This window comes from Pollicipes pollicipes, unplaced genomic scaffold, assembly GCF_011947565.3.
Source record: "Pollicipes pollicipes isolate AB1234 unplaced genomic scaffold, Ppol_2.1 Scaffold_3447;HRSCAF=4054_pilon_pilon_pilon, whole genome shotgun sequence".
In the NCBI taxonomy this organism is placed as follows: Eukaryota; Metazoa; Arthropoda; class Thecostraca; order Pollicipedomorpha; family Pollicipedidae; genus Pollicipes; species Pollicipes pollicipes.
This window is the reverse complement of record NW_023596297.1, coordinates 16,134,430-16,155,170: the sequence shown is the minus strand read 5'-3', so window position 1 is coordinate 16,155,170 and position 20,741 is coordinate 16,134,430. Positions and strand designations below refer to the sequence as shown.

The 20,741-nt window shown below is 51.5% G+C and overlaps 2 protein-coding genes across 2 annotated transcripts in view; both read left to right on the top strand.

Moving 5' to 3' along the window:
- The window catches only part of LOC119091323 (skin secretory protein xP2), a gene marked incomplete in the record, with an annotated part of 65,319 nt that extends 62,542 nt beyond the window's left edge, over positions 1–2,777 (top strand). The window contains 2 exon segments of the mRNA XM_037214039.1: positions 1,161–1,472; positions 1,795–2,777. Coding sequence (XP_037069934.1) covers positions 1,161–1,472; positions 1,795–1,866 — 384 coding nt within the window.
- A 3,889-nt stretch (positions 2,778–6,666) lies between these two features.
- LOC119092200 (epoxide hydrolase 4) lies at positions 6,667–14,268 on the top strand. The gene is made up of 7 exons (XM_037215176.1): positions 6,667–6,706; positions 7,499–7,623; positions 10,494–10,606; positions 12,150–12,318; positions 12,765–12,919; positions 13,291–13,545; positions 14,066–14,268. The coding sequence occupies exons 2-7, from the start codon at positions 7,544–7,546 to the stop codon at positions 14,266–14,268; spliced, it is 975 nt and encodes a 324-aa protein (XP_037071071.1). The 5' UTR covers positions 6,667–6,706; positions 7,499–7,543.
- The last annotated feature ends 6,473 nt before the right edge of the window (positions 14,269–20,741 follow it).

Here is a 20,741-nt window from a genome sequence, read left to right as displayed (position 1 = left end):
GGTAGAGGCTGCCATAACACCGGCAGAAGTTCAGCCCGAAGTGGCGCCTGCTCCGGTAGAGGCTGCTCCCGTAACAAACCGGCAGAGGATTCAGCCCACGAAGTGTGGCGCCTGCCCAGGTCGAGGCTGCTCCCGTAAACACCTAGCGGAGAGTTCAGCCCTGACGTGGGCGCCTTGCTCCGGGTCGAGGCCTACGTCCCGTAACAACACAAGCGGAAGTTCAGCCTGAGGGTAGCTGCCTGCCCCGGTAGAGGCAGCCCCCGCCCCTCCAGCAGAAACTCATCCCAGGCTGCGCCTGCCCCAGCGGAGTCGCAGAAATTAAGCCTGAGTTGCGTCTTCTCCAGTAGAAGCGTCTCCGGCAGACGCCATCAGAAGCGCAGCCTGAAATTGCGCCTGCGCCAGTTGAAGCAGCGCCCGCTCCACCAGCGGAAGCCAAACCGAAGCCGCGCCTGCCCCGACTGAATCTTCAGCCTGAAGCTGCGCCTGCCCCGACTGAATTTCAGCCTGAAGCTGCCGCCGCCCTGACTGAATCTCAGGCCGGCATCATCGTCGCCGCGTCCGCTGAAGCTTCAGATGCTGCGCAGGTACAAGATGTACCGCAGTAACAGCATGCTGACCGTTCGTGACGTGACGTAGAATACTCCGTAACAGCCGCCTGTGGCCGGCAGTAACTCCTTCGGCAGAATCTAACTGATGACGTCCTTGTTGCTATGTAACCTTATTACCATGCAGTCTCGTTTTGTTGTGTGCGCTGTATGTTATGTTTATTGACCGCACTTCTTGGCTGTGTGAATAACGTTCGTTGGGTGTTCCCCTCGCATTGTTATTCCTGATCCTCACTTAACCGCACTGATGTCCCCACGTATTCCCTGCCTGCGTTGATCTGCAGAACTTTGTGTTTTGTCGTTCTCCAATCTGAGTTGCCTTAACCATATTGCCTTACCATGCTGCATTCACGGTGTGATGCTGCACTCCAGCTATCTTCCTGCGAATGAATTCAAGTAACTTTACATAGTAAATAAGTAGCGAACATTTTCGCTTTTTCGTTCGGTTGCGAAAATATTTTGCCAAGTTTTTCTCGTGCCAACATTCAAGACAGTCATTCGAGCCCGGCCTCGGCAGTCGCGACGACGTTTCACCCACCATTTGCATTCACGCAGGAGGGTGCTGCTGTGAAAGAAGAACCCAAGAAAGAAGAGGCGGCGGCCCCTGCTGCTCCGGAGGAAAAGAAGGAGGAGGAGCCGTCCGCTCCTGCCGCACCTGAGGCTCCTGCCGATGCTGAGACCCCTGCTCCCCCTGAGGCTCCGGCTGCTCCGGAGGTGGAGGAAAAGAAAGAGGAGCCAGCACCTCCGGCGGCCCCCGCCGTGCCGGATGTCGAGGAGGAGAAGAAGGAAGTGGCTCCGGCCGTGTCTGAGACGCCCGCCGAACCCGAGGTTCCGGCGCCTGCCGCCGACAGCGAAAAACCCGCTGAGGTACGTGCGTTATTGTTGTCACCGGTCATGCATCTGCGGGCGCAGCTGGGGTTTCAGTCCGACCGGCCTCGTGCAGTACTGCACAATACTATGTTCGCGTCGAGACGTACCGTAGAGCTGTTGTTCTGTCCGTCTGCCACCCAGCCCTTTTTGTTCGGTCGTGACACTTTTGCTGAATGGACATCGTAAAGCTTCGTGAAGGGACCGTAGGGCATTAAGTGGGTTGCTTTCAATTTGTCGTCACGGCCAGCCGTCGTCGCCCGGCCGCGTTCTGGTGTCCCTGAATGTGCACCAGTGACGCCGTTCCCCCTTTGTTGCGCAGTCGCCAGCCGCCCCCGAGGCCCCGCAGGAGGCCGAGAAGGCCGCCGAGGAGCCGGCCAAGACGGAGGAATAACGCTACCGCTCCTTCCGCGGCGCGCAGCCGATCAAACAGGACGGAACCGAGGAGTGGCCCGTCGGCGCCGGTGGCGCCACACGACGGACATTTTTGTGGCTAGCGCCGTACGGGACTTTTAAATTTTCACACCGCGACACGTGCCCTGGTGATACCATGTACATACATAGCTTGTTGGGCGAGCCACTCGGCCTCAGTGGGAGAGCATTCCAGCGACTCCACTGTCCGAGTCGGAGGCGCAAGGGAACTTGAGCGCCGATGGCCGGCCGCCCTCGGCTCGCGTCGAACGGTCCGCGCGCGCATCTTGCCAGTGAAGCGAAGACGAACAGGGCGGGGCCGCGCCGCGAGTGAGTACGGATCTTTCAGTTGGCCGGTCGGGCCGGCCGCGTCGCCTGTCGCCTCGCGTCGCGGCCTCTCGCGCCACGTGCGTCGGCTCCGGCGGCGCCGGCTCGCGCGCGCTCTTCGGCGCGACGCGGCGCAGGGTGCGCCGATGACGCCAGAGACTCGGGGTGGCCGGGCGCGGACCGGCGCCAACCTGTCGACTGCAGGGCTGTCTTGATCTTCACCGCGGGCTGCTCGGCCGTGGGTTGTCCGCCGCCGCCGTGTTGTTGCACCCCGGACGGCAGTATGTGTATGTGTGCAGGCGAGAGAGCCTTTTTCTCGGTGCGGTGAGCCGGCGTGGCGAGTCTGCGTGCAAATTTAGGGAACAGGTCTCCTTGAAAGGTTCGGGTTTAACGTCTTGAAGGCGCGAGAGTCGCAGTAATTAGGTTATTCGCTTTCGATGTTTGTGCACAGTTTTGTTCAGGTCATGATTTTCGCAGGTTCGAGGTGCTGTGGACATGACTATATTACATTATGTGAATTGGTAATATTTGATAATAAACAGCCGTGGTAAAAGGCGTCTTATGTTCGCACGGCGTTTAATGTGTCCAGGCTACCTTTCTCTGTGGGTAGAGCGTAATGACTGTGCAATGTATCCTCGGACCTATTTCGGGCGCCTGAAGGCATCAGGCCCCCAGTGCACTCAGCTGCCTTGGCCCGATACCCCCGGCCGACCGTCACCTGACCGGATGCCCAGGACGTTATTGGTCCTCGGCAGGGGTCGGACCAGGACCTGGCTTTACCAAGCGCATTTACGAAAACGCGCGCTGTTGATACAACAAGCTGGGTTCTTGGGTTCACGTTAAGAAGCTCGGAAGGACAGCTGAAACTCGTTCGGAAATCAGGCGGCTGCGTTACGCTGTGACCGGTCCATTGGGACTGCATCACATTGTGACCGGTCCTTCGGTACTGCATCACATTGTGACCGGTCCTTTGGGACTGCATCACGCTGTGACCGGTCCTTCGGTACTGCGTCACGCTGTGACTGGTCCTTTGGGACTGCATCACGCCGTGACCGGTCCTTTGGGACTGCATCACGCTGTGACCGGTCCATTGGCAACGGCACCACTGAACAGCACCACTGAAGTCCAGCCTTCTGCACTTGATGTAAGCAAGTAGGATCTCCATCTCCTGCTTTTTTTGTCATTACGAGCGCAGAGTTCTTATCTTGCGTTATCGATCTACAATGTGTCGGGAGGAACTGGTTGACCGACATTACGGAGCAAACATTGTCTATGTTGACACTACTTGAAATTGAAGGCTGTGCTTATGGTCACGAGTAATGCGAGTGCTGTAAATTTAACCTATTTTTGCACTAAAATGTCGTTTTATGAAGACATGAAGACTCTGAACTCGGAAGTTTCTGCCACCTATCGGCAAGCCTCATAACCACTACCTACTGTCGAGAGCGACCGTTGACAGAGTTGAGAGAGCCTTTGGCTAATTTGGGTGGGTCATGGTGGATCAGGGGGGGGGGGGGGGGAGCTGAAATTAAGTCGCCCAGAATGATCCCAACCGGGTGCAGAGCTTGACCGGCCGTGACCTTACCTGACCCTGACGTCGACGCCAGGGCAGGCGAGTAATGACGTCATCACCAACCAGCAGGCATTCGAGCGTTTAACTGCAGGCTGTCGCAGGCTTTACATATCATAAGCAAATATACGCGCTACCTTACAAAAAACAGCCACATGTCCATGTTGAAATACGGATGGGCTGGACAGTTGTGCCATTCTTGGCATCACACCACGTAAGTACCACCTGAGGATTTCTGCGAAAATATCGGATCAAGTTATTGTGCTCGACAGTTGAATGACCATTTTTGATAAGAATGTGGCACTACGTACCGGCGGAAAACAATCTAGACCGCTTGAGCGTAATCACTGGTGGTGGGAGGCGGGGGGGGGGGGGGGGGAACGCGCCCCCAGTTTTTCCCAACTAGGATTTTGCCCACTCCAATTTTGTCCTTCAATGCAACCTTTTGCACGTTTTCCGAATCAGAAGGGCGTTTTCATATCAGGCTGTCCCCCGAATCGTAGTTTGATAACACAGTGGTCGTTTTCCGCGATCCGAGACACGCAATTTAACCACTGTGGCAAGCGCGCGCTTTTTTGCATGTGCCGCCCTTCATGTCACAGGGCACTGATACGCAGCCATTCTGTTATATCGATCGCCCGTTCTTCCGCAAATTTACATGCTATTGATTACTATTGATAACTTAATGATGATCTACAATTTTTCCTTGAACACACCATGTACATACAGTAATTTGACACGCGCTGGAGTGGGGGTCAAACTGACCCCCACAAAAGGTTTTACCTGAATGACTTCCGAACGGCGCGGCATAGCCACGCCAATTTTTTCTTAGTTGTTGACAACTAAATGACGGATCGTTTGGTAACAATAATTTATATGTACTTTGCAAGGTCGCTGACCTGCGGCAGGTCAAAGTCAGGCCACAGATTCAGCGAAGTCAGTTCGTTCAATCTGATGCAACAACGGAGTGTTAGACGAAGCCCTTGACGATACATAGACGAAGCCAAATTAGACGGAGTGTTAGATCATGCTCTGAGGTAATTTCTCAGGCAGCACAACAACTGAGTGAACAAAATACAAAGGTCACATCAAGGTCACATCAAACCTGTTTTATTACTTTAGGGCTTGCTGTATGTGGCAGTTTCTGCTACTCATTTCGAATTTAGTGATGACAGTAACCGCATTGCAGATATTCCATAGATTTTTTAAGGGTCAGAATAGATCACTGACTAAAAATGACCCAGGTCAACACTTTGTTTTTAGGAACATCGTGCCTAGCGTAGTAGTTGTCGCTTATTTAAGAGCAAAACTCAAAGTAGTCTTGCATGATTTTGGTCACCATGACCTTCGGAAGGACAAACATGGTCAATGACTTTCAACGAGCATGTGAGCTTTTGCTTAGAACAGGTATCTAGGTTCTGGGGGCACTTTAGAGACTAATCTGAAGTTTGATCTTGTTTGACCTTACTTAACCCAGACGCCGTGCCCTCGAACCCTCAAACTGACCAGAGTGCGTCCACGCACAGGCCAACGCACTCTGTGAATTGGTTTTTCTAGCTCTCTTAGTTCTCAGATCTCAAGGTGGGTAAAATTGACACCTACCCAAACGAAGGGTATCGAACCGGCCAACCAGGCGCGCGTTGAGTGATTACTCGCGTCACTACCAGACGCTGCTCAAGGGCATGGCGACAAGGACAGTGTGAACCTATTGGTATACCAGTGCGTACAGTGGAAGGTGTAGTATGTTCCCCTGAGACCGGCAAACATGCCACTGCGCTCATGATATTGGACACTGCGTGTTGGTTACATTAGTTCACAAATAACTGCATTGCATCAATTCAAGGACGTCCGGCCGTTCTGCTCGAAAAATGATCATGCTCCCTTCCGCCGCTAGCTCTGCAACCAGATAGCCAAGTGTCCTCCGGTGTAATCATGACTAGCCTCGCGTGAATAATCTACGCCAGCGTATTGCCTGATGATTCACTAAGTCTTAGGGCAAGCTTTTAATCATGATGAAAGGCACAAAGCACTCGCCAGAGATCGCATGCCAAAACCAATGTGATGAATGAACCCGTGACCTTCACAACGTAGTTATCACTTTGGTGTGTTCGGAAATGAACCGTGTTAAAAAGCTGCTGTTTGTTCCCGTTTTGTCACCCTTTCCGTGAATTCCGTGAGAGGTTTTCACGGTCTTGTGGCAGCGCTGGCGAGGCGACAAATCATTCCGCTTCCCGAGGCTGATGTGAGCCTATGCAATGGCGTGCAAAGGTCAGGAAAAGTGGGGAGGAGGTCAAGCTCCACGTTCAAGCCAATTCTTCCCATTCGTCCACATAAAGTTGATGTGGAACTTCCACGACAAGTTGGTAAAAGGGGAAAGAACAAAGCCTGGCCTCGCGCCTCTGCGCGAATGATTCTCCAGGCTCCATCTTGACCCGTCGGGCGCTTTTTACGCACTGCGTGGTCGCGGCGTCCGGCCGGCCTGCCCCGCATTCAAAGGTCACCGCCGGGCCAGGCGGACGCCGGGGGGCCGCGTCAGTGAAGCGCTCTGTCCGGCGCCGGCGCCCGCCCATCGGCGCTATCTCTCGGCCGCGACATGGCCAGCCTTCTCTCGTGCATCGCCGCCGCTATCAGTCTGGCCGCCGCGCTGTGGGCCAACGCGCTGGTGGCTCTGTGCTCGATGCTGGTGAGCGGCCGCATGCCGCGCCGCTTCTACAGCTCGGCAGGCGTGCTGGCGCGGCTCCGTGACGCGCTGTGTCACGCGCTGCGTTACGCCGGTGTGCTGGCGTGCGCCGTGCTCGTCGGCGGCGTGTGCGGCGCGCGTGCGGCGCTGCGGAGGACGCTCGGCAGTCCGCCGGACCGGCGCCGCCCAACCATGAAGGCGCCGCCGGCGAGCGACTGGCTTCAGCACGGCACGGCCAAGATCAGGGTCAGTACTGAGGCCTCCAGGGTCAGCCGCAGCCAACTTGTGTGCAACGGGCGAGTCCAGGCCTAGTGGCCGTGAATGTGTGTGTAATTGGCAAATTTATAAAATGGGAAATGATAGGTGGGCTGAGATTACTTGCTAGACGTTCTTTATCACTACCTAATCTCGGGGACGACTTCAGATGTACAAAGTCCTGGCACGAAGCATCCAGGAAAGTCCTGGGTGCCGCACAGAAACAAAAAGAACACGGGATTCTGTGAACAAAATCTCGAAACCAGAATATAACATCAAAACTGCTGGTGAAAATAAAAACTGACCGGCACATCAAAATTCTCATTTAATAATGAGGATGTAGCAGGCCCAGGTCAATTGCGATCAGCCGTTTACTGACAGATCACTTCAGGGCGGTGGAAGTCGCGAGGAAGGGCGCAGACGTCCAGTTTCACAAACAATTAAGATCAGCCCTAAGGTGTTGCATGACAAAAAATTAAATCAACACGTGCTTGTTTCCTCACCTCCTCCTCGAAAGATCCGCTGTTACGCGACTCTGTATGTGAATCGCGTGCGATCGATTCGATGATTGGCAAAAAGGGCTTGGGATTCTATCAAAAGTTTCGACATGCTGTATGCAGATGACCAGAATCCTAGGGACCTCTGTTTTCGTGCGTTGGGTGTCGAATACTCGCACTGACCTTCCTTGTTATAAAATAAGATATGATAAGCATTTACGCTGTATTGTGAACGATAGGCGCCCTTTCCAGATATTTCATTTGCCATGGAACCTGTCTGTTGCAGAACATAAAACTGCATTATGTCACTGCGGGTAGAAGCACAAGACGCATGATCCTGTTTCTACATGGTTTCCCGGAATTCTGGTATTCGTGGAAACAGCAAATGAGGGAGTTTTCCAGCACAGAATGGTGAGACTATACAAAAAGATGACTTCGGCTCATGTCTGATATCATCACAGTCGAACGCCGCATGGTTTCGCCTGGTCGTTGGGGACTTACAGGACTTTTGTTATCGGAGCTACAATTAAAGAGTGCCGAGATTTAAACGCCATACTTTCTCCAAGGCCACATCGGTACAGTTTCTCTGCTGCCCTGGCGAGATAAGAAGCGATAGGGAGGCGCAGACCATTACAACTTATTACCTACGCATCACGACCGTTAACACGCGCCCAGGTGGCCGGCTGGATACCCGTCGCTCCGGTGGGGGATCAATTTGATCCCCGCCTGAGATCTCAGGAACCAAAAGAGTTAGAGACACCAAATTCACAGGGTGTATTGATCTGCACGTAAACTCACTTGGGTCAAAGTTTGAGGTGCCTAGCTCATGTCATTTGGGTCAAATAAGGTCAAACAAGGCCAAATTCCAGGTTGGTCTTGAAACGGTCTCCAGTACCTATATTTCTGTTCTAAGCAAAAGATCGCATGCTCATTTAAGGCCAGCGACCTTGCTTGACCTTTTGAAGATCATGGTGACCAAAATCATGCAAGACTGCTTTGAGTTTTACATTTGAATACGCAACAAAAATTACGCTAGGCAGTACGTTTCTAAAAACAAAATGTAGACCTAGGTCATTTTAGGTGAGTGACCTATTCTGACCTTCAAGAAGTCATGGAAGGTGAATAATGCGCTCCATGTCATAAATGAATTCGAATTGAGCACCAGAAACTACCCCATACCGCAAACCCTAGAGTAATAAAACAGGTTGGTTTTGACCCTGGTATGACCTTCACACCTGACCCTAGGCCAATGAAACTTGTTCGATCAATTGTTGTGTTGCCTTAGAAAGTATCTCAGGGATGTATGGCTTTGTCTGACACACCGTTGTTGGATCATATTGAACGATTCCATAGAAATTGCCTTTGCCGAAAACATGGCCTGACTTTGACCTGCCATAGTTCAGTGATCTTACAAGGCACATCTAAATTTTTGATGCCAAACGATCCACTATTCAATAGTCTATAACTATGCGAAATATCGTGTGGCTGCACCGCGCCGTTCGGAAAACATTCAGTCAAAATCTTTTAGGGATCATTTTCACCCCACCCGAGCGCGTGTTAAAACGCATTACGCGTACAGCTGCATCAATCTTGTGTTGTTGAACCGACGGTAAAAGTTAATCTGGAATCGCGGAGCTGTGAGATCTGACTCGACGCCAGATCGCAGGAAGGCCCAGGGCACTGGCACGTCACGCTCTGGTGTTTTGGTGACGTCTCAAATAGCGTTGATAACAGCTGACTCTGACAATCGACGCCTTCTAATCATGGATAAAGCAATGCGTCATGGCAGGTGTGGCAGCCGCCACAACTTTAATCAAAGTAACCCTAGTTGCGCGGTTTTTTAAGGATGTCTGTGACCGCCTCGCTGCTCAAACTTTCTCGGCATTCTCCCCTCTGGTTACAGTCTATTCCGATAGTGTGTGTGTGTGTGTGTGTGTGTGTGTGTGTGTGTGCGTGCGTGCGTGCGTGCGTGCGTGCGTGCGTGCGTGCGTGCGTGCGTGCGTGCGCGCGCGCGTGCGTGCGTGCGTGCGTGCGTGCGTGCGTGCGCGCGCGCGCTTCGCCAAGGTCTAGTCTGGAGCACCTCCTAGCGGTCAAAGTACGTCCCATCGGCCGTTCAAGTCCAGCGGTCGGGGCAGCACTGTGACTGACGCAAGGCCCATTTCCGGCTCACTTATCCACTTACGAAATCATGACTGCCGTTCGGAAACCACGGTCTATGACGCTGCAAGTACCGTTCGACAAGAAGCATGTTTTCACGTGGCACAGATAGCATCACGTGTCAAGTTGAAATGCGCTAAAGGTGATCTGTTTACGAGCGGTATGATATTGCCACCAATTTTGAAACTGAAACGACAATCTGCTGGGTTTCACCTAAACACCGTCGGGCACAGGTGACAGGTTCCCCGACTAATAGGCCCGATTTCGAGGAGATCCCGATAAAACGTCTCATGAAGTCGATTCTGCTGGCGGCTTCCAAGGGAGCATTACGCAAATGCATGCGTGTCTGTTCATGTCTTCCTCGCCATTTTTCGGGGTCTCCACATGTTACGCTTTAGTGTAACTGATACAAAGAGAGCAGCGCGACATAGACTGGCCGTCTCCAGCAAGGCATTCTTCAGACGCTCTGCTTTCCTATGATCCCCAACGCCTCAGGCCACGTTTGCTCAGTGGAACGGGCCCGTGTGACACCGGGCGTAAAAAGGGACCAATTTTCAAGGATTTCCCCAAATGCCACCGAAGCCGTTTTTAAGGAGGCTCCTGTATGACCCGACCAAAGACCGACGCTTCCATGCACAATGGTCTGTGACATCACCTCTTCATTCTTCTTGACGTTAGTGACGACCCGCATCCAATGACTTAGTGCCCAATGGCTAGAAATCCTCTCGTTCAGTATCAAATCAAATAGCCCTGGACGTGAAGCTTAAAATGAGATTTGACAAGAGGTAATTGGTTTCAAGCTCCGTAAAAGGTTGTTTTGAATTGTAGTGTACTTGGTTTTGCGTGCGCATTGTGGGCAAGCTATGGATGGCCGGGTATTCGCGGTCAAAGCATCACACTACAGGCATGGGATGGAGGCATCAATATTCTATTACATTATTAAAAGATCGGAGATGATACTAATTTATCTTTTTGCGCTGGTGCCGTACGCTCCAGCCGCCGTCCAAGGTTGTGCCAGGTCGGCTTGAATGAGCAGCCGTCCGCCGCCTGGCCCCGCTCCTGCCCTGTTGTGTCCGGCGCCCGGCCCGAACGTCTGGTCACTGTTGGGCCGCGCGTGTCGGCAGGGTGGTGGCCTTGGACCTGCCCGGATACGGGGACTCGGAAGGCCCCGTCCGCGCCGACGCCTACACCGTCGACGCTCTGGTGTCGCTCGTTCAGGAGTTTATCTCCTTGCTAGGTGAGGCACCGGACAGCTCCTCGCAGCCGGCTGTACGTCCTGTTGCTGTGACGCCGCGCCACCGATGCTGCCAGTTTGGCGCCTGCCAGGCTTTGATGCGGGCATGGGCGTACGAAACGTTATGCCGTATCATGCGCCACTGTTATAAACAACATGTGTTTATCACGTCGTCCGGCCACGTCCACACTGGCATTTCGTCTCGACATTTTGTGACGCAATAATCGTCTGGACCTTTGTGCCTGTGAGACCTTGTGCCTGGTGTCGCGCGGGCGGGGTAGGATAGTAACAGCTGCGTGATCAACGTGATATTCTGTTGTTTCAGCCTAAAAGACCAGCCTTTTGGCTGAAAGGGAACTTTATGAGCGAACCTTTCGCCACGTTCTAGATACAATGAACTTGGAAATGAGCAATGAAAACTTTTGAACAGTCTCAACACCTTAAATCACTTCAACACTTCCTGCTCATGTTTATTTTAGGAAAACGAAAGTACATGATACGTACAAATATGCAGGTAGCCATTTTGAAGGGCGTTCAGTGCACTTCACAACCATGCCATTTTAAAGACATAAAAACCCCTTGTTTCTGAGCATGACACCCGCGAACTTTTGCAGATATTTCGTGCAGACTATTTCAAGGTCACCTAGACATGCATGGTGCCATTTTTGGGCATTGGTCATGACATGATAGTTTTGGTCATGATGCCGCCCCGCGACTGTCGCCACCGCTTTGACCATTAAGTGCCCAAGGTCACTAAAAAGATAGTCGTCGGGTTATTCGTGTCCGGCGTGCGTCAGCACGATTTCTGGCGTCAACAGACTTCAGTTGGTCCTGAACCGATGTAATGCTCTCAGCAGTGGTTTCGAGCACTAATCACGTGATGTGTTACATAATGCAGGACTTGGGCACCGGAACTAGTAACGACGTCAATGGGGCTGATAATCGAATAGTTAAGTACAGTGCTATAGCAGACTATGTGAATGCAAGTAAAACATACGATATTAGGGACGAATGTGCAAGAAGACCGCGAGTAAGGGCCACAACACGCGCACACAACAATATTTGGGTTTTACAAACAGGCACCGATTTATCCGCCACCTCTCGACAAGCCCTACAAATCAGCCCGTGCACTACGATGACAGTTTCGCACCGCCAGTCTGGCAGCGGCTCCTACATCATACAAACGTCCTATAACGCAATCGAACGACAACGTATTAAGGATCGTATTTTATAAATGGTGAAATTGTGTTGTCTAGAGCAGTCTTGCATTTAAAACCATGCCGTAGGTGCAAATGAATTTAATTCTTCACATCCCATGCTTCCTTTAATACCTTAAAATGTGAGACATTTGCTTTAACATATCATTTTAGGTAAATATCACGTTGATCAAATCCATAGCGCATTGTTAAAGATTTGTGAATCCCTCGGCATTGTTTTGGGCAGCACCTACGCGATAACAACTAAAGCCTGTCACCTCTGTCACGGCCTCATTCGTCCCGTGTCGCAGAGGGTGTCTACTTGTTTGAACCATTCCGAATGCTCGCAGGTCGAGATCAGTGCGTTTTAGTGGGGAGCGACTATGGCGCCCTCATCGGCTGGCATCTACTACAGAGATCACCGCAGACGTTCAGCCACTTCGTATCAATATCACAGCCCCTGCCGAACATCATGCTAGATATTCTGGATAAATCGGTTCATCACAAGCTCAAACAATGGCATGTATCATTGGTACTCAGGGTATGTAACAGTGGTACTCGGGCCCAGTGCGTGGAAAGTTGCGCCACGTGGTTTACTAACGGCTGCAGCAATGCGGCCCTGCTTGTCGTTGCCCTTGCTCTTCAGAGTCACGATGTTTTCATATATGAGTATGATGGCACGATATATCTGTAAAATGTTTCATTTTTATTCTCGTGAAAGGAGTGAGCGCTTCAAGAAATATATTAAATCTGGATAATCAGCCCAAGCTCGTTGTGACACGCGCCCATTCTTGGCGGCCGCCTCCCAAGACCATCCCCACACCAAGCCAGCCACGTGCCTGCGTGACTCCGGTACGAGACCATCCTCACACCAAGCCAGCCACGTGCCTGCGTGACTCCGGTACGAGGCCATCCCCACACCAAGCCAGCCACGTGCCTGCGTGACTCCGGTGCGCCCGGTGCAGGCGGTGTTACCTGTACCAGCTGCCCTGGCTGCCCGAGTACCTGATCGCCGGTGGTGACCTGGACATCCTCTGCGCCGAGTATGGAGACGCGCAGAGGCGGGGTCGGATCTCGCCGGAAGACATGCAGGCGTACCTGTTCGCCTTCTCCCGAACAGGTCGGTCCTGAAGGCCCGAGACACGCATGAGGGGCCTGATGGATGAACGATCGCACCGGCTTGCTGTTTGTTGTTCGGGCGCTGTTCACTTATTACAATGTTCAAACGACATGGAAGATCGAATCTAACGACATCCACAAGGTAACTGTTTTTCAGCACGATTACAGGGTGACTTCGGATCAAACGTCGACTAATAACCTAACAACTGCTTATCATTCGATCTTCATTCGACCACTCCACCAGCACATCGTTGTCCGTAAAGGATAAATCACCACCGGACATCCCGTTCAGGCCTCTCGACCGCGTCACCTCGTCCCTCCCCTCCCCGTGAGCAGCGGGGTCACCGACCCCCCCCCCCCCCCAACCAACAGAGGACTGGCGGGGGCCGCTGAGCCACCAGCGTCAGCTGTTCGCGGCCTGCAACTGGGCGAGTCCGCCGGACCGGCTGGCCGTGCCGACCCTGCTGGTGTCGGGCGGCCGCGACCGCTCGTTGCCCGTGGACGCCATGTACCGCTGCCTGCCGCACCTGGTCGACTGCCGCATACAGATGGTGACAGACGCCGGGCGGCATGTGCAGGTGGAGCAGCCCGCGCAGGTTAACAACCTCATCAGAGATTTCATTGGAGGTGAGCTAGATGTGACCCCGGTACTCGTGTAGCTGTAACCTTTTATTTTGTCGATCGCTTGTGGCATTCGTCGGCGGTGTCATGGAATATTACGCTGACTATATCGTCTGTCTGGATCATCAGCGTGTAAAGGCCAGTACAGCGTCTAAGTTCAGTACAAATGCATAGTAAAACAACGGTCGAGCCGAGAGCGCATATAACAGCACAACCAGACGCCCCACCCGTTCGGGTCGTGTGTGTGACGCCGAATGACAGTGTTGCCAGTCAGAGCGAAATGGCGGCCGTCTGACGGTGGTGCCATGTTGTAGTGTTGCCAAACGAGTCGGAGCGGCAGCTGTCTGACGGTGATGGCATGTTGCAGTGTTGCCAGACGAGCCGGAGCGGCAGCTGTCTGACGGTGGTGCCATGTTGCAGTGTTGCCAGACGAGCCGGAGCGGCGGCTGTCTGACGGTGATGCCATGTTGCAGTGTTGCCAGACGAGCCGGAGCGGCAGCCGTCTGACGGTGGTGCCATGTTGCAGTGTTGCCAGACGAGCCGGAGCGGCAGCTGGCAGCGGCCGACGAGAGTGGCCCGGGCCGCTCGCTGCTGGGCCGGGCGCTAGAGGGAGGCCAGGGCTGGCTGGGCGCCGGCAACGCCCTCTACAACCGCACCGTCGAGCGCATCAACACGGCGGCGGCCCTCGGCGAGCGGTACACACGCACCGTGATGATGCTGCAGGACTGACGTCAGGCTGGCGTCCGCCCGACGTCCGCCTGACTCTCGCCTGACGTCCGCCGGACATCTGCCAGACATCCGCCTGACGTCAGCCTGCCGTCCGACTGACGTCCGCCTCACACTCGCCTGGCGTCTGCCGGACATCAACCGGACGTCCGCCAGACGTCAGCCTGACGTCCACCTGACGTCCACTTCCATTCGCCTTACACTCGCCTAACGTCCACCTAACGTCCGCCCGACGTCGGTCACTTCAGCGGGAGAGGCGGCGACCCACGAGCTCAGCAAGAGGCGCGGCGGCCGGACGTGACTCCGGGACGGCAGGAGGCGTCCTGGGGCTGCTGCCCCGGAGGTAGCTCGGTTGTCAAGCCGGTGCTCCGGTCCGGTAGCACCGCTGGCTGGACTGGTCCGCCTGAGACGCCGCTCTGAGCGCGCTGCTGCTGCTGCTGCTGTCCTCAGCTGCTCCGGCGGCTCCTTGTGATACGGTCCTCATGATAGAACGGGGTGGAGTAAGATACCTAGCGGCAGATGTAATGTAGTGTTCCCGTACATGAATGAATTGCTGCTGGTGTGGAAAGATAGAAGTATCCATATGTATCATCCAACAGTCCTTTTACAACTATTTTTAGTGATGCTTATGGTGTTTTTTTTTTAGCACAACTCCACTCTCGTCAATACATCTACTGTCTTTATCACAAAATTGCAGAGTTGAGACGTTCGCATACAACTACACGTGCAGGATATAGCGGATCATTCCAATTTGCTGGCATCACATGCACGTATAGCGCATTTCATACTGTTTTGCACCATATTATATGTCTTGTTATACGTTTTAGAAACAGAGCTAACCGTTTCTTATCATGCCTTATGTACGCATTCCGAGGCCTTGAAGCAATGGGCACAATGTCCACGCACTTAAAGCATAAATGCCTAATCGCTGAATAAATCATTCGTCTTGTTTGTCTGTTTTTGGGTCTATTTTATGACCTTTATTTCGAACGAAACATGTCTATGAGATTTATTGACTTACACCTACAAGCCCAAGCGCGAAGAAAATACGCCAGGTATGCAAATTTGAAATGACTGAATTAACCATTAAAAATAACGAAATTGCGAAATTCGTCTCACTGTACGTTTATGCTACGCAAGAAGCCAAACATACCATTTGCACTTATCATTGCCGGCGCAAATAATGTGAGCGCGATATGTGGCCACAATTCAAGAAAGTGTTCCAGCAGTCTACAACGAGCGTATTCGCAACGCACCAAGAATGCTTTATTTCATGTGAAGTCACATAAATCTGTCGTCCAGGTCATTGCGAACACCGAATGGTTTAAAATCTATGAGTTATGACGCCATCAATGACGTCGACAGCATATATTCTTTCTCATGCGGGCAGCTGGGAATACACCCATCATTTCGGAGCGTCTTGAGAATTATGTTCCAAACCGAAGGCCCAATGACCAGACTTGTATTTAACTCGAGCTGAATCATGAATCGGCTCATGAGTCGTTTCGGGTGAGTCGTGAGTTGAGTCGGCTCACCAGGTAAAATACTGCTTTGAGTCATTAGCTGAATATCATTCTTCGCAAATGTCATGAGCTGAATCGAAGCTGATTGTTTCCAACAACGTGTCAATGCATTGTTAGAAATGATCAGCAGTATTTTATCAGTCAGTCATATGGCTCAAATAAAAATGTTAGCGTGAGAAAACATAGCACGTCCCAGACAAATCAACCATCCATTTCAGAGTGTTCAAATGAACAGCATGCAGCATTTGTTACAAGGCTTTTGTGAAACCAGCGCGGTGTTCTATCGTAATTTCTAGGAGGCAAACACAATATTGTTGATCCTAAACTAGTTTGCCAAAACTCATGCGGGCAGGTCCATGGGCTCAACGTACCTGTTTTACATACATGATAACTGAACTAGGCCTATGCTAAAATCCGTGCAAGTTTGTCTGTTATAAAATTTAAGGGTGGCAAGGGTAATATTTGTCATTGTCAATTGTCACGATGAACTAATTATACCTGAACCCTCACTCACTAATACTTGAACCGCTGAAAGCATGCTTTTGATGAGGTTACGTGAAATAAACAATAGTGGAAAAGTCATCTCGTCTCATATGCCCATGGCACATTCCATGCGACCTAACAGGCCTTGCATGAATGACTATTTCTACGCAACACGCAACTTGCAAGTGAGAATTTGGCCTCCAAATTCAGTAGTCTTGGAATGCGGGTAAGGTGGTGCACATCACAAGTGTGGTCTGGTCTACATTGCATGCTATATAAGTAATGGGCCTGGGTGGTAGGTGCCAGGTAGAATGTTCTAGCCCAGAACTGAGACTTGAGAGAGCTAGTTGGTAACAGGCTGCAGGAAAGGTGTTGCACTACATCTGCTAGGCCGAAACCACAAAAATGTTAATGGGCTAATCGCATATACCTGTGTGTATGTCTAGCCATCTATGTATGTTTATATATTATTATACATAGATTTACACATATATATATATATATGTATATATATATATATACATGTACACATACACACACACACGTATATATATATATATATATATATATATATATATAAATATAAGTCAACGAAACAGTCTGAATTGGATCTATGATTTCGCAAGCTGCATGAGTCAAATAGTTCAATGCAAGTAATGAGGCTGAACTGAGCTGAATCAAAATAATTTGAACGGCTATGAGTCATGAGCTGGATCGAATTCAAAAATCTGTGAAGCCGGTAAAGAGCCGTCACAAACAATTGAAGTCTAACACCAGCCTGCCCGTGACCTTCCCAAACTCCTGCGGCAAACGGTCTAGTTAGGCAGATGCGGAGACACGGCTCTACAGGTAGACGCATATAAATGGAAACCTTTGCATCGGCAGAGTTTTCGGGAAGGAGCGATACTGACAGAAAATCGACTGTGCCTAAATTCGCAGGGTTTCCAGCAGTCCACATCTCGGCCGGCTGGTATCTCTGAGTATGACGTAAGCGTACTCTGTCGTTAAGGCATATCAAAGGTCATCAAGATCGTTATTAGCAATACCTCAGCTGACATAATTGTGTTGGATTGATTTCAGGTTTTCCGCGAGATCATGTATATCAAAGGACCTTCTACGCAATGAACGTGGGATTACTATCGGAGGGCCCGGAAAAAAACAGTTACTGCAGACAAGATAGCCTTGGCAAGGTCACAACTGTCATTATGACCGACCGATCGCAAGAGAGATGCGTTGATGATGGGGATTTACGATAATTGGTACAAACTCATGATCCTAGATTTCCTTCAGAAGGATCAATGAGGGATATTATACCGAAAATTTGGCAAACGTTGAGTTGGGCAGAACAATGAACATCGACAGGCATATGAATTACAGCTTATTGGGAAGGCTGACTGCTGAGCTACGTCTACCGTACATCACCGGCAGGCATTTATGGCCGACGACGTTGCATATAGCGGCCACGTTCACGTCTACTCTATAGCGAAGTGGTCTTCAACCCGACTCACTTCGATTTTGTCATGTGGACCAATACGCCACAAGTCCATACTGTGGGCCGATTTCCTACAAGTCGTCGAGCCCCAGTGCCGCGTGCATGTAAATACACCCTACGAGACCAGCCTAGATCAGAACCGGGACGTAACGTGACGTAACCTAACGTAGCATAAAGTTTTACGGAACTTGAGACCAGATATTCGTGTGAAGGATGGAATCATTATTCCGGCTATCATCCTTGTCTGGTGTGTTGGCATGAAGTACGGACGCAGTATGGGAGCGACTGAAAAGTGATAGCTCTGCCGCGGGATTAACGTTGTACCAGCCAGCGTCCGCGGCGATGGGTTCACAGGAATAAACCCTTCGGGCCTGTCGCATTTCCCGAGGGCACGGCCTCGCCTCATGTCACGGGAGCGGTCCCCTGATCCACCGGGACCGAGGAATCGAGATAGCTCCTGCGTGTGCACAAGTGCCACCTGGGGACACAGAGCAAGCGGGTGGTGGAGACTGGCCGTGAGGATACGACGTCTGGAACCTTTATCGTGGGGTTGCTGCGCGTGTGTACCCAACTGTGATTGTGTGCACGCATCAATACAATTTTCGGTGGAGCACCAAAAACATTTCAAAAGAAATATATACACCGCGTTTCGGCCTTAATTCTCCGGCCGTCGCCATGTGTTGTTGGGTTCTGAGGAGGACTGGATGGTGTTTGCTTTATAGCCATGTACGGGTGACAGCCCTAATTTCTGTCTTGGCCTGGATGACATTCGAAGCGGTGTATTCTGATTACGAATACGCTTCTCTACCACTGAGCTAACCGGTAAAGGCAATTTTGCCGGATACCAATGTCATGTGTGCTGTCTTCTTGATCTCCCGCACTTCTCAGTGTTTCCGCCTGCCAGTGATGGTTATTTCATCCCACGCTGGTGGATGATTACTTTCTCACCAAGCCTGTCCTGCCACACCAGACTTTAGAGTCTCACCTGGACACTTGCCTTTTTGTGCTTTCATGATGACCGGCATAAGTGAGTCTTGTTTCCCATCTCTAGGACCAGCCTGAGCTGCATGGTTTGTGGTATGTGCAATTTTTGATATGCTCCTTACGTATCAGTGGTCCGACCTTTCCGACTTTTTTGGCTTGTTTGTTGGCATGGTAAGATGGTAAGAGTGTTCCCGGGAACGTGGAACTGCTCCTGAAGATTGTTCTCAAGTTGCATCGTCCGTGAATTCCTATTACATTATCTGACAGCCGTTGTTTTAGGACAGATGCCGTTGCCTTTAGTTTTTCATCTAGCTCCTCGCATTGTTCAGCATGCTCTTTAAGCTTCTTGTGCATGAAGCCTTTTACCTGCTCGTTCCTACGAAGCGTCTTGCTCAGGTGGCTTATTTCTCTCTTCCCGTTTGTGTCATCACCGCTGATAGTATTTACACGATGTTGCAGGCAACTAACTTCGGGTGGTGTGGCTGGAAGTGCAGGTGACCTGTACTCAAATGTCCTGAATCTATATTGCTTCCCTCGATTTGCACGACGAGGATCAGTGGCCTGTTATTGTCCCCTCATTCCAAAGTAAACTGGATGCATAGTCGCAAGTCATTTATGTGGCCCAAGGAAGTCGTTACGTCTTCTCGGTTTTACCAGACGACGAATGTGTCATCGACGTTTCACAGGCACACTGTTGAGTCACGTGATGCGGTGTTAACGTCACGTCTTAAGAATGTTGCATGTTGGCATTAGCAACAGCTGGTAACAGCGGTGTCCAATGGGTGTTCCCTCGGTTTGCAGGTAGCACCGTTCATTTAGCTGGAACGCAGTATTGATGACACAAAGCGTGCGTAGTTACATAATCCTACTGGCCGTAGATTGCTCTGCGGTGTTCTTAAAACGTCTCTATTCAGAAATCGAAACCGTGCTTTTTGCTAGAGGCAGGTTTTTCATCCAGGCGCCGGCCACACCTGTGGTGCAAAATGATCCAAGAAGCCGACGCGCATACCGTCTCAAGTGCACATGCGACCACAGCGATGGTATCAGATGTTGCACCGGTGTGATATGCCAGTGCAGACCACCATCGGATCGTTCTGACAAGGATGATAAGGCCTCTGCATGGTGATTGCCAGGTGTTTGAGCCAGTGGATATGCCAAGGACATGCGTTCGTACTCCTTCAGGAAGCTGTAAATAAGAGTCGTAAATCGTGAGCGCTGAAAACAATTTGTCGCCACGTGGTGAGTTGTTCTTCTGACGTTAGACTTCGCTTTGCGCCAGATGAATGTAAGTTTTTAACGATGTCTCTGCTTAGCTATTCACTTACCATCCCAATCGCTTGAAGTTCCAGCAGGCAACTCATGCACCCATAGAAGAACGCCATTAGAGAGAATGATCTAGATTTGATGATATTGAGTCTGGGTCTTAAGAAGTGCAGGGCTGTGAACTGCATCGATTTATCTTCGACATGGCCTTGTAAGTTCAAAACTCCATAGAAATGTGGAACACTGTCTTGAATGAGCAGACAAGCTTTCAACCGAAGATTATGCCAAAATATGCCATGACCTCTACGGTGTCCTACCCCTTCACCTCGTCTTATTCCCACTGCTTCACACACCCACCGCCCACTCTGTCTAGTGGCAGCTCCCACTCGGTGTCGACTTCCGTTCTCTGCTCCGTCCTGCTCCAGCTCCAGACATGTCTCTACATCAGCTGTCTGCTTTGTTCAAACCTAGTTGTCCAGCGGTTCACACGCGCACCGTCTTCCCCGTTCAGCACTAGTTCCCCGCCACCTCCAGACCAGTGTCTGCCCTGTTCTGCCCCAGTTTCCCCACCCATCCCCACACGCATGTGCGTTCCGGCCAGCGCGCCTCCAGAGCCATCTTGACGCGGCGGTCGTCGTCTCCCGGCCGCCGCCTCGCCTTGTGCGTGGCGTCGTATCGACCGCCGCCGCGGCCGACGGCGGACGGGCTAACGTCGTTAGTCGTCCGGCGGC

What these genes read in the sequence shown, in the direction of transcription:
- LOC119092200 (XM_037215176.1), top strand. Translation starts at nt 7,544, where the DNA reads ATGATCCTGTTTCTACATGGTTTCCCGGAATTCTGGTATTCGTGGAAA. An exon ending in GAGTTTTCCAGCACAGAATG is followed by an intron (nt 7,624 to 10,493) that starts GTGAGACTATAC and finishes GCGTGTCGGCAG; the next exon opens with GGTGGTGGCCTTGGACCTGC. An exon ending in GTTCGCCTTCTCCCGAACAG is followed by an intron (nt 12,920 to 13,290) that starts GTCGGTCCTGAA and finishes CCCAACCAACAG; the next exon opens with AGGACTGGCGGGGGCCGCTG.